This window comes from Mixophyes fleayi, chromosome 6 (assembly GCF_038048845.1).
Source record: "Mixophyes fleayi isolate aMixFle1 chromosome 6, aMixFle1.hap1, whole genome shotgun sequence".
Taxonomy (NCBI): Eukaryota; Metazoa; Chordata; class Amphibia; order Anura; family Limnodynastidae; genus Mixophyes; species Mixophyes fleayi.
Window position 1 is genome coordinate 211,888,242 of NC_134407.1, and position 13,249 is coordinate 211,901,490.

Consider the following 13,249-nt stretch of genomic DNA (forward strand, 5'->3'; position numbering starts at 1 on the left):
GCTTGTTTAATTCGACAATTTGCCTGATCGTCTCTAGTAGTAGTAATAATAATAGGCGGGTTTTTGAAAAATCCGCCACATCGGTGTGAGCCAATCGATTAGAAGGGCGTGCTTAACTCATCCAATCATATTGCAGAGGTGTATATAAATTTGATTGTTGGGCGGCCGTTCGTTATATTCTTCTACAACCGTATTAGAAAGACATGGCCAGAACTAAGCAGACAGCTCGCAAGTCCACCGGCGGGAAGGCTCCCCGCAAGCAGCTGGCCACCAAAGCTGCCCGGAAGAGCGCCCCAGCTACCGGCGGTGTGAAGAAGCCTCACCGTTACCGGCCCGGAACCGTCGCTCTGAGGGAGATCCGCCGCTACCAGAAGTCCACCGAGCTGCTGATCCGCAAGCTGCCCTTCCAGCGCCTGGTCCGAGAGATCGCCCAGGACTTCAAGACCGACCTGCGCTTCCAGAGCTCGGCCGTCATGGCCCTGCAAGAGGCCAGCGAGGCTTATCTGGTGGGGCTCTTCGAGGACACCAACCTGTGCGCCATCCATGCCAAGAGGGTGACCATCATGCCCAAAGACATCCAGCTGGCCCGCAGGATCCGAGGGGAGAGGGCTTAAGATACTCGGCACCGCCATATGCACAACACAAAGGCTCTTTTCAGAGCCACCAATCATCTCTAAACGAGCTGTAGCGTCACTTATCTAGACGTGTTCTAATCAGTGCTTATTATACGTGTGTAAGATCTAACTGCTTTCTACCACAGTTTCAATCAAGGAAATATGTCGGTGTCATTACACATCTCCTACCTTAGCAACGCCGTAACACTAGGTCTCCGCTTTACACTTCAGGTTGTTTACTGTATACTGGCCCAGTTGTGTATAGTGAAGGCGGAGAGATCACTGCCGGTAATCTCCAATGAAAATTCCGTAATTAATGTGCCAGCAAACGAGTTGTAACGTCCCGTATAGTCACACTGCAATACAAGTATATTGTTATGCATAAAAGACTAACTCCTAGATTAGATTCTATATAAACAACATTTCTCTGATCCAGTTATAGAAGCAGCAGAATGAGAAAATGGTGTTAAACGTTACTGTAATCCGGACTCAGTGGTTTAATAGTAACATGAACAAGCACATTACACTATTAACACAAGTAAATAGCAGCGGTGTAATAAGCTCTTACAGGAAGATGTGGGTGGCTCTGAAAAGAGCCTTTGTGTTATGGGGACGTCAGTACTTCGGGAGTGTATCTAGCAGTAAATCACTTGCTCTTAGCTGCCTTGTGGCTCTCGGTCTTCTTGGGCAGCAGCACGGCCTGGATGTTGGGCAGGACGCCTCCCTGGGCGATCGTCACCCCACCCAGCAGCTTGTTCAGCTCCTCGTCGTTGCGCACTGCCAGCTGGAGGTGACGGGGGATGATGCGGGTCTTCTTGTTGTCGCGGGCGGCGTTCCCGGCCAGCTCCAGAATCTCAGCCGTCAGATACTCCAGCACCGCGGCCAGATACACCGGGGCTCCGGCTCCCACACGCTGCGCGTAGTTCCCCTTCCTGAGGAGCCGATGTACACGGCCGACCGGGAACTGGAGTCCAGCCCGTGATGAGCGGGTCTTGGCCTTAGCCCGAGTCTTACCGCCCTGTTTGCCGCGTCCTGACATTATCACCTATGTATGTCTCAAAATCTAACTGTAACAGATCCGCCCCCTCAGCCCTGTATTTATACCCTTATGGGACAGACTCCAGCATCTGTTATTGGTTCGTTTTCAGACCAGCCAATGCAGTTTGTGTTCAGGCAATCACCAATCAGCAGTCTACGATGGGAACATGACGTCCCTATGGATCACATGACACAACTCTCCAATAGCGCACAGAGCAGGTGGTGAGACTCATTTACATGGGCTGCCTATAAATAGAGCTGTTGTGGGAGGTGTGGTCATCAGTTTTCGTTAGTCTGTTAAGACGGTCTATAAAATGCCTGAACCAGCTAAGTCTGCGCCAGCGGCCAAGAAGGGCTCCAAGAAAGCCGTGACCAAGACCCAGAAGAAAGATGGGAAGAAGCGTAGAAAGAGCAGGAAGGAGAGTTACGCCATCTACGTGTACAAGGTGCTCAAGCAGGTCCACCCCGATACCGGCATCTCCTCCAAGGCCATGGGCATCATGAACTCCTTTGTGAATGACATCTTTGAGCGCATCGCAGGGGAAGCCTCCCGCCTGGCTCACTACAACAAGCGCTCCACCATCACCTCCCGGGAGATCCAGACCGCCGTGCGCCTCCTGTTACCGGGAGAGCTGGCCAAGCACGCCGTGTCCGAGGGCACCAAGGCCGTCACCAAGTACACCAGCGCCAAGTAATCTGCTCCTGTCCTGAGATAACACAAAGGCTCTTCTAAGAGCCACCCACATTCTCCCCATCAGAGCTATGACGGCCGTTGTATTATCGTTCCTCTTTTCTCTATTGTTTTCCTCTCCCCGATTGATTACTTTCATAGTTAACCGTTTGTTCGCTCGGTGTATTTACTGAAAGGGCAGCATGTCCCTGTGGTGTGTCTAGGGCACAGACCCCAGTATCGCGCATATCCCCTGTCGTGCCGCCACAATGGTACCATGTTAAAGCGGGAGGACTCCATTCATATCCACAACCTATTATATTCGTGAATGAAAGTGAATCAGATGAGATGTTCCACATTACACTATGATACAGGCAGTTCAATATTTTCATATTAGTTCCCAATATGTAATCTTTGTATTTCCTCTAGAAACAATGGAATACTGTAAAGAAACATGTATTACAACACTATACGGAGCCCATACTATTATACCGACGTCAGGGCTGCTGTTCCTCCAGCGGTCACGGATATACCAGCAGCAGAGTACAGCTCTTTACAAGACATGGTGGCGGCTCTTAGAAGAGCCTTTGTGTTGTGTAGCGGGACAGACAGGAAAGGGAATCAGCCTCCGAAGCCATACAGGGTGCGGCCCTGACGTTTCAGGGCATACACCACATCCATAGCGGTGACCGTCTTCCTCTTAGCGTGCTCGGTGTAGGTGACGGCATCACGGATCACATTCTCCAAGAACACCTTAAGGACCCCGCGGGTCTCCTCGTAGATGAGCCCAGAGATGCGCTTCACACCTCCCCTGCGAGCTAGACGGCGGATGGCCGGCTTGGTGATTCCCTGGATGTTATCACGGAGAACCTTCCTGTGCCTCTTAGCGCCGCCTTTCCCGAGTCCCTTCCCTCCTTTACCACGTCCAGACATTACTTTTACTTCTGCAGACAGATTTGAGAATAAACTCACTTTGACAACATCCTTCTTAAATACAATTTGTGCGGACCTGAAAGGGGACACACGTACGATGAAACAGGGGGCGTGTCCTGTGATAAGTCGGAGCTATAGGATGAAGCGAGCTTTCACTGCCCTTTTCGCCGATTGGCTGAACGCACAGCCGTTATTGATTTAAAAAATCCCGCCCAGTCGCTTTCATGCTTTACATTTTTACCGTTTATGGTTGAATCCCATTCTCATGAATCTATCTGATCGATTGTGTGTGTATTTGTGTTGTGTGATCATATGGGCTGCAAGAATTCCATATTTAAGTTTCCAAGCTGAGTGCTATTAAACAATATTCTGCTGTCCCAATGTTAAGTTCGCTCTAATTTATGTAGTGTTATAAACATAGTTATTGCAGTATATATGGGAATACTTAGCATTAGTGCTATGGTAGAATCTGAGTTAACCAACCACTATAAAAAATCGAGAATACAGTTAATAATCCCCACAAGCAGAAAGGAGACATCTGTATATACGTTGCTATTATGTGCCTGTGTTTTGTTATTTACTCCACATAGTAGTGGTGGAGCAAGTTCTTGTATCCTGGGGAAATATTTTTGGACATGTAATTTATACTCCCCCAGGTTACAGGATAAGGTCAGAGTTTTACACTGTCCAATTACATTTAACTAGAGTTTCAGTGACACAAGATCCCTGGTACTGATCCCAGTCCCTACCACATCCACAAACTGCTCGGCCATCATTCCCCAGACACAGCCCCACTCATCCTCCCCTGCTCCGTACTGCAGGACTTTTCATCAACAAATCATTCATTTATAGGGGTGCTGTGCTCCTGTGCAGCTGCATGTAGGCATGTCACATGTAACCAGAGCCCTAACTTAAAATTTTAGCGCCTGGGGCAGAAAACTGCCACCACCCTTAGCCCTCAATTTTAACCCAAATGAACCTAAAATATTCATAAAGTGCACCCCCTTCAGCGTTATCAATGTTCTCAAAAAGTGGAAAATAGTTTTCAATCCTTTGATAAGGATTGAATTATTTCTCAAATTTATGAAGAAAGCAACACAGAAACATCAGTTCCGATAAACTGCTGTTTCTTTGATAAATAAAAACACTTACCCCGCCTCTTCGTAATGCGGTGTCTCCGGATCTCCTCCTTGTCCTCTTCGTTCCTCTTCATACTACAATTGCGCATGTGCAGTTCGAAAACCTGGGCATGCGCACAAACATCTCCGCTCTGTCTCTGCAACTATAGTTGCAGAGTGAGCAGTGAGTGACAGGGAGGGATTATGTGATCCCTCCACACATGCGCTGTCCAGTTCTGCTCTTCGGAGTAGAGCTGACAGCACTGAAATATTTCAGTCATGATAATGTGCACCAGCTTCAGCTGGCGAACATTAGCATAACAAGTTACCGAAAAAACTTTTTTTTGGAACTTGTTAGATTGCGGAAGGGAGCAGTCACCATACTACAGAATGGTGACTGCTCCCAAAAAACGAAAAGGGATGCAAAGCAGCAGATTTCTACGATATCTGCAGCGATGCACCTTTCATAAATATGCGGCACACTCCAACTTGCGTTGGAGTTACGGAAAGAGAGAGAAAGTTTGCTAGCGCCCATTCATAAATATGCCCCTATGTGTGGTAACAATGAGTTACAATTCTCCTGCTACACCCTCAGTATACTCTACTTCCACATCAGAGGAGTTTACAACAAACAATTGTAACCTTTCCCAATCCAGACACTATTTCTTGTTCAACCATCACAGTCTACAGTATGTCCAGTATTTGCTTTGACTTAACTGTGTAGTATGACAAAATGTGATATTGGTTAAGACTGCTATATTCACAATGTTACTTTTTATTCATTAAACTGGGCTTTATTCATCTACATTCTTGCCTGAGTGTGAATTATGTTCTAAGTCCACAACACGGTGAAAGGGCAGAAGACTAAAGGTAGCCCCATAAGTGCTGAACTCATGGGGGAGACATTGCCAGTTATGTTCAGTATTATCCCCTCGGCTTGGTCAAAGTAAATAGTCTGTGGCTGCCCCAGTATCGTGACAGACGGAAAACAGGACTAAAAAAGTATATTGATCACAGTGCACATTTTGTGAGATATGGTGCAACAATGGGGGTGCTGAATTCACCACTCGTTTCCTCACATTATCTCCTCATTGGGGATTTCCTGCTCTATCTATCTCTCAAAAAACACTTTGTTTCTGTGCAATAATCAGCACATTTCTCAAGGGCTACCTTTGTAAATATTCTGAACATACAATGAGGCTTAAATACTGTGACAAGAGCGGGCCTTACATTGAAAATTTTTGGCCATGGACCATGTGATATCAAAAAGGAGTGGGATGGGGTTAAAAACAGGAGGACCAGGGCTCTACCTACCCTCAGGAGGTGGACTCTACCTGTTTACTGACCATTGTTCCAACACCTCTGCAACCCAAACTGGATGGCATGGAAACTGCAGGTGGTAGACCACTGATGTCATGTTCTTCCTAGACCCCCATTACCATCTAGACCGCTAGGCAACCTAGACACCTGCCTAGGGCCTAGCGGCTCTCGGGGGGGGGCGCAGTTGGGGGGGACAGGAGCAGTTTAAAATAAAAAAATAAAAAAATTAATTTTCGGCCCCTCCCCCGACTCGCGGCACCCCCCCCCCCCCCCCCCCCCCCCGCGACTGGTGGCTGGTCTCCTCCCTCCTCTGTGTGGCCTGCTGTGTGTCACATGGGACGTGCACCACATGACAGGTGCCGTCCCATGTGTGAAGGGGATGAAGACTCCACAGCTCCTAGATGGAAAAAGGTAAGTTGGGGGAGGGGTGGGGTAGTATAGTATAGTGTGTGTGTGTGTGTGTGTGTGTGTGTGTGTGGCCACTGCGTCCGTGTTTTATGTGTGTGTGTGTGGCCACTGCGTCCGTGTATTATGTGTGTGGCCACTGCGTCCGTGTATTATGTGTGTGTGAGGGGCCACTGCGTCTGTGTATTATGTGTGTGTGAGGGGCCACTGCGTCCGTGTATTATGTGTGTGTGAGGGGCCACTGCATCCGTGTATTGTGTGTGTGTGTGTGGGGCCACTGCGTGCGTGTATTGTGTGTGTGTGAGGGGCCACTGCTTGCGTGTATTATAGGTGTGAGGGGCCACTGCGTGCGTGTATTATGTGTGTGTGTGTGAGGGGCCACTGCGTGCGTGTATTATGTGTGTGTGTGTGAGGGGCCACTGCGTGCGTGTATTATGTGTGTGTGAGGGGCCACTGCATGCCTGTATTGTGTGTGTGAGGGGCCACTGCGTGCGTGTATTATGTGTGTGTGTGTGTGAGGGGCCACTGCGTGCGTGTATTATGTGTGTGTGTGAGGGACCACTGCGTGCGTGTATTATGTGTGTGTGTGTGAGGGGCCACTGCGTGCGTGTATTATGTGTGTGTGTGTGTGTGTGTGAGGGACCACTGTGTGCGTGTATTATGTGTGTGTGTGTGAGGGGCCACTGCGTGCATGTATTATGTGTGTGTGAGGGGCCACTGTGTGTGTGAAGGGGGGGGCCCATGAGGTGTAGATCCGGCTCTACTGCACGCCACCAATAAAAATGGACCATGTCTGGAGGGGGTTGACCCAGTGGGCAAGGATTGGGTGACTGTGGGGAAGAGACAAAATAAAACTCCTGGAGGGGAGCGGGGTTGTTGGAGAATCTTGGAAGAGCATGGACTTGGACTGATTGAGAGCAACCGGATTCTCTTAGGCCAGAAAGTATTGCTAAAGCAGGAGCATCTTCAGGTAGAGCAGACAGTTTACCTCTAGAGCTGATTATGTCACCACTCCATCGTTAGACACTCGTAGATTGTGGAGAATTTGTGAACCTACATCGGTAGGGAGACTAATACCCAGGGTCCCACCAAACTGGATACTCATATACACAGACCCATCTTACGGATCAGAACCCCTGGCCCACTTGGATTGTCAGCTGTGGACTTTATTACCTGGAGTTTGTACCTGCTAGGACTCTGGGTGCTGGGAGGCTTTTACTGGCATTAGTGATTTTCTGACACTTGTTATATTTGGCAAGGAAACATGTATTTTACTTAGTGTGTACACTTGGTTAAATAAAGGAGTTATCTCTTTCTTGCCTCCTTACCTGTGTGACCTGTGAACCTAGAGGGCTGGGTATCTAGAGAACTACTGTTCCAACACCGATGTCCTCACAAATACACATTATGGCACCAAATTGTAACATAATCCTGCCCCCACCTACAGAAAAAAAAGGAATTACCTGCTGTGATTAAACAATAGAACTACCATTTGGCAGACAACAGGAATTAAGTAGCATGGTGGAATTGTGTACCCCTGAGCTTGCATATTAATCTGTGTGTTTATTTACTCCTAAAACATTTCTGTATTGTGCCCAAGCTGCCAACTCTGGAAACATATCGTTTTGTGACAATACTGGGATTTCACATCTGGATGACCGGGATTACTCCTTAATCTGGTGGATTATGTGGGGTCCAATCCAGCCAGCAGCAGCTGTTCAACCTGTATTAGTGCCAACAGGCGACAGGAAAGAAACACATTCACATCTAAAAAATCCATTGTGACTACATAAGGATGAATCTAACTGAGGCATCGGAAGGATAGGGGGGAGTCCCAGTGACTTAAAATTTCTTAGAACAAGGCTGTTCAGAGGTGACAGTGGGGAAAACAGGATAAAAAGTATATTTTTAATCAGGCTAATCCTCTCCCCACAGATTGTTACAAATGAGGACATCAGTAGGGAGTCCATCCGATAACCCCACCTCCACTTGACCAAAATCATGTCTTCAATCCAGATGAACTTTGACCACAGCGATGTCTTGTATCTGCTCCCCGTCCATGGCAACACAAACACTCCAGTTTTTTTTTTAAACACCTGGGACGTCAAGACCAAAACAGGCCGCAGCTGGTTATTAGATGTGCCCAATTCCAGCAGTCCCCTAATCTCACTATCTTTCACCAAAAGAGGTTGCACATATACCTGCAGATTGGCTGGGGCAGCTCTACCCACCCAGACTACTACTGAGGAGTTCCTCAAGGTTCCGTGCTGGGACCACTCCTTTTTAATATATTTATTAATGACCTTGGTGATGGTTTAGAGAGTAAAGTTTCTATTTTTGCAGATGACACTAAACTCTGTAAGGTAATAAAATCAGAGCAAGATGTAGCTTCTCTACAGAGGGACTTAAATAAACTGGAGGATTGGGCGGCTAAATGGAATATGAGGTTTAACACAGATAAATGTAAGGTTATGCATTCAGGGATCAAAAACAAGAACGCAATCTATAAATTAAATGGAATTAATTTGGGAGAATCTATAATGGAAAAGGATTTGGGAGTGCTCGTAGACAGTAGACTTAGCAATAGTGCTCAATGTCAAGCAGCAGCTGCAAGGGCAAACAAAGTATTGGCATGCATAAAAGGGGGCATAGATGCAAGGGAAGACAGTGTAATTTTGCCACTGTATAAATCATTGGTAAGACCTCATCTTGAATATGCAGTACAGTTCTGGGCACCACTCTATAAAAAAGATAATTTGGAACTAGAAAGGGTTCAGAGAAGGGCGACAAAATTGATAAAGGGTATGGAGTCATAAAGTTATGAGGAAAGGTTAGCCAGTTTAGGCATGTTTACTTTAGAAAAGAGGCGCCTAAGGGGAGATATGATTACTATGTACAAATACATTAGGGGTCAATACAGAGAGCTTTCATGGGAACTCTTTACCCCAAGGACCATACACAGGACACGTGGTCATCCCCTAAGGTTAGAGGAGAGGAAATTTCACAACCAGCAAAGGAAGGGGTTCTTTACAGTAAGGGCAGTCAAGATATGGAATTCATTGCCAGGGAAGGTTGTGATGGCAGATTCAATAGATATGTTTAAGAAAGGGTTAGACAAATTTTTAGCGGAAAGGTGTATCCAGGGATACGACCGTTAATTTAAAATAAAGTATAGTAGTGGATATAGGGTAAAAATTGGATTGCAATATTGAGTCTGGGAGGATTTTCAAAATTGAAACAGATGGGCGGTTGCCTACTCTGGATTAATTTCAAATATAAGTGCAGGATCGCAGGAGATCCAAAATAGGTTGAACTTGATGGACTGGTGTCTTTTTTCAACCTCATCAACTATGTTACTATGTTACTATCTCTTCCGCCTCTGGTGCATCAGAGAGGTATAATTTCTCCTGGGACAGATGAAGGACCTCCAGACAGCAAACCACCATAGGGAGCTCAGAGCCCTCTTCCTGAACAGCCACAAATTCTGGGGCCAAGTCAATTATACTAGTAACATCTGCCGAACTCTGGGACACGTCATCTCATGGGTTGTTGGGTGATGCTCTGCTACGTTGAACCACATGTCTGGAGGAATTTCCCAGCAGGAGCGCTGAGAGGTTGAGGGGGGGTCAGGTGCAAAGTGCTGGAGCCAGGGCCTGTCTCTGTGGTGGGAGGAGACACCAACCTGGTTTGACCTCACCCCCTTAAGTGGCAATGAGAGGGGCCCAAAGAAGTTGTACTACTGGGGCCTAAAATTTCTCTTGGTGGATATCTTGGAGTTGGTTGTAAGGATAGAGGTATCGTACTGTAATCATGTTCCTTGTGTGTTATGTTAAAGTGCTGATTGATTTAACCCTTTTGTACAATTATAATAGCTATGTTGGGGATTCTATAATAAACTTATGCATTCTTTCTGCCACTATTTGCCTGTTGTGAGAATGTATTCACTGTTCTGCAAGAGAGCGCCGCCCAGATGTGGGGCCTGTCAAGATGGCGAAGAAAAGAGGAGAAAACTCCCCTGCCCAGGTTTTCGGCACCAATAAGTTCCTCTTTCTTTCAGGTCCCGGTGGTGGTGAGTCAATCATGGCTCACCTCCGATCATTTGAATTTTTGGCTCCAGGGAAAACCGAAATCAGGCTTAACCTTCATTATTATGGAGGTACCCCACTCATCACACTAACTGGTATTTTTAAGCCCAGATTTTAACTTGGTGCTAGTGGTGAATAAATAATTGTAAGTCAGGTTAGCACTTTGAAAGCATTTCTTACAATTGGCTCCATCACCTATAGCTTCTTTCTACAGATACATATTTTTATACATGTTCAAACTACAATGTGCAGGGATCTTAACTCTTACATTATTACTCCTGTGATACATGATTAGCAGTTACTCGTTGGGGACAGGCATCTATTGAGCATCACATGTGCATTTAGATCTATTTCACAAAGCAGCCGCTCCAGATAAGTGCTACTTGCATGCATAAACACATAAGGAACTGTGTCATAACATTATTAAATACTAGGTAATCAATACACCAGAAAACACAAAGTCAATATTATAACTCTGTACTAGAAGAAGTTGGTGGCCCTGAAAAGGGCCTTTGTGTATATATATGTGTGTGATAGGAGAGTCAGGAGCCGATGTTTAGCCTCCGAAGCCATACAGGGTGCGGCCCTGACGTTTCAGGGCATACACCACATCCATAGCGGTGACCGTCTTCCTCTTAGCGTGCTCGGTGTAGGTGACGGCATCACGGATCACATTCTCCAAGAACACCTTAAGGACCCCGCGGGTCTCCTCATAGATGAGCCCAGAGATGCGCTTCACACCTCCCCTGCGAGCTAAACGGCGGATGGCCGGCTTGGTGATTCCCTGGATGTTATCACGGAGAACCTTCCTGTGCCGCTTGGCGCCTCCCTTCCCGAGTCCTTTACCGCCTTTCCCTCTGCCAGACATGGTACTTCAGCCTCTCTCTTTCGCTTACAAAAAAGTATAATGTTATTCAACAAACGCTCGTCCTCTTTTTATACAGCATGAGCGGACTTGATGGGAGACTGCATGATTATGGGGGCGGAGTCTCTAAAACCAGCTATTGTGTAAACGGTGCACAACATTGTGCCTCTGATCCCTTTCGGTGTGGTCCGTTTCTGGATTTTAATGCAGTAACTACCTGTGTAACTTACTGGCTCACTCTAGGCTGCCGGGTGATGATCACTTTTGTCTTGTTTAGTAGAATTAATCGATAATATACATGGGAGAGAGAAGAGACCAGTGACCAGTTACGAGGTTGGATGTATTTTCCGTCCCTCTGTAGAACTTTTTTTAACAGCAAAAGTCAGCACACGGTGAAGGAGTTTCATGACTTCCAGTTTAGAAACAGAAGAGCGAGAAGGAATTAGAATATTTTCTATAAATCTCATTTCTTCCGTCCAAACAAACACAAAGTGATGCAGACATTCTGGAAAGTAGAACAATGGTGGGCGTGTTCTATATTACCCACCAATAGGAACACAGACTGGTTCATCAGCTCAGCCAATGGCAGCGCAGCCCTGCGTCCCTTATAAACACCTGGCTGAAGTTCCCTATAACATAAAAGTGTAAGATTAATTTGATCAGTAAAATAATGTCTGAGTCAGCGTCACCCGCAGCGCCTGCTGCTCCAGCAGAGACCGGCGCTAAGAGTAAGCGGCCAGCGAAGAAAGCAGCTGCAGGAGGCGCCAAGAAGAGCAGCAAAGCCTCTGGTCCCAGCGTGTCCGAGCTGATCGTGAAAGAAGTGTCCGCTTCCAAGGAGCGCAGCGGGGTTTCTCTGGCCGCCCTGAAGAAGGCTCTGGCTGCCGGCGGGTACGATGTGGAGAAGAATAACACCCGCCTGAAGGTGGCGCTGAAGGGTTTGGTGACCAAGGAAACCCTCATCCAGGTGAAAGGCAGCGGCGCCTCCGGCTCCTTCAAGCTGAACAAGAAGCAGCTGGGGAGCAAGGACAAGAAGGCGACAGTGGCCAAAGCCAAGAAACCAGCAGCCAAGAAAGTGTCCAAGTCCCCCAAGAAGGCTCCGAGCGCCTCCAAGAGCCCGAAAAAGGCCAAGAAGGCAGCAAAAAGCCCCAAGAAGCCGAAAGCTGCTGTGACCCCTAAGAAGGCGGCCAAGAGCCCGGCTAAGAAGGCGGCGAAGCCTAAAGTGACCAAGAGCCCGGCTAAGAAGGCGGCCAAGAGCCCGGCTAAGAAGGCGGCCAAGAGCTCGGCTAAGAAGGCCGCTCCTAAGAAGAAGTAGACTGTAGATCCGATCTCCTGTCCCCCGTTACACAAAGGCTCTTTTCAGAGCCACCACCCGGTCATGACAGAGCTGTGATGTGACCTCCTCCCTGATCTGCCATCTCTGCGTTACTCTATGACGGCTGCTGTGTGCTGTCCGCTCCTCAGAGTAGTTTTACTTCTCACCTCTGTGACCCCTTGTTGCTCAGGTTTTATTGTAAATTAATCTCCGCGATCTAATAATTAGTTGTATGTATACATACATTGTTGCTAAATTAACCATTTCTTGTTTCTTTGGGATGTCACGTGTATGAGTATTTTTAGTCCATTCAAATGTATACATTCAAGACCAATGATAAAGGGCTAAATATAAGAAGTTGTCAAACTACAGTATGGGGTGGGGGTATTGGCTGCTTTATTCTCAGGAGTTTCATCTGAATCTTTTTAGTGACAGGTATACAGCAGCTCTCTCCCTCTTCAACCCGTGTATTATATATACGGGTTGAATATATGATTGATGTGAAATAAAAAAAAAAATCTATATATAAGTATAGTTTGTAAAGTTATATCACCACCGTGTGGTAAGCGTGGATATATATATATATATATATATATATATATATATATATATATATGTGTGTGTATATTTGTTTCTCCCCGCTCAATGGCATCGTGATAAGACTGTAACGAGAGAAATAGTTTTAATGTAACAGCGATCATGTGCGGCAGTCTCACGTGATAATGAGGAAAAAGAATAGTCACGTAGTTAACAGATAGATATTCACGGCGTGCTTTATGACCGTAACTACGAATATGCATGAACCAATCAATTAGAAGGGCGTGCTTAACTCATCCAATCATACTGTAGCACGGTATATAAATAAGCGTGTTCAGCGGCATATTTTTAC

General features: G+C 46.7%; 6 protein-coding genes across 6 annotated transcripts; 3 read left to right on the plus strand and 3 right to left on the minus strand.

Moving 5' to 3' along the window:
- Nucleotides 1-203: 203 nt before the first annotated feature.
- On the plus strand, nucleotides 204-614 carry LOC142095463 (histone H3). Its single transcript, XM_075178408.1, has one exon. It carries the CDS (start codon nucleotides 204-206, stop codon nucleotides 612-614), a length of 411 nt encoding a protein of 136 aa, XP_075034509.1.
- Nucleotides 615-1,223: 609 nt separating this feature from the next.
- Nucleotides 1,224-1,653, minus strand: LOC142159995 (histone H2A type 1-like). The gene has a single exon (XM_075214911.1). It carries the CDS (start codon nucleotides 1,651-1,653, stop codon nucleotides 1,261-1,263), a length of 393 nt encoding a protein of 130 aa, XP_075071012.1. The 3' UTR covers nucleotides 1,224-1,260.
- A 272-nt stretch (nucleotides 1,654-1,925) lies between these two features.
- On the plus strand, nucleotides 1,926-2,419 carry LOC142160000 (histone H2B 1.1). The gene has a single exon (XM_075214917.1). It carries the CDS (start codon nucleotides 1,967-1,969, stop codon nucleotides 2,345-2,347), a length of 381 nt encoding a protein of 126 aa, XP_075071018.1. The 5' UTR covers nucleotides 1,926-1,966; the 3' UTR covers nucleotides 2,348-2,419.
- Nucleotides 2,420-2,943: 524 nt separating this feature from the next.
- Nucleotides 2,944-3,255, minus strand: LOC142095464 (histone H4). Its single transcript, XM_075178409.1, has one exon. It carries the CDS (start codon nucleotides 3,253-3,255, stop codon nucleotides 2,944-2,946), a length of 312 nt encoding a protein of 103 aa, XP_075034510.1.
- Nucleotides 3,256-10,739: 7,484 nt separating this feature from the next.
- On the minus strand, nucleotides 10,740-11,051 carry LOC142095465 (histone H4). Its single transcript, XM_075178410.1, has one exon. The coding sequence runs from the start codon at nucleotides 11,049-11,051 to the stop codon at nucleotides 10,740-10,742; it is 312 nt and encodes a 103-aa protein (XP_075034511.1).
- Nucleotides 11,052-11,705: 654 nt separating this feature from the next.
- LOC142159977 (histone H1-like) lies at nucleotides 11,706-12,832 on the plus strand. Its single transcript, XM_075214889.1, has one exon. The coding sequence runs from the start codon at nucleotides 11,719-11,721 to the stop codon at nucleotides 12,358-12,360; it is 642 nt and encodes a 213-aa protein (XP_075070990.1). The 5' UTR covers nucleotides 11,706-11,718; the 3' UTR covers nucleotides 12,361-12,832.
- Nucleotides 12,833-13,249: the final 417 nt, after the last annotated feature.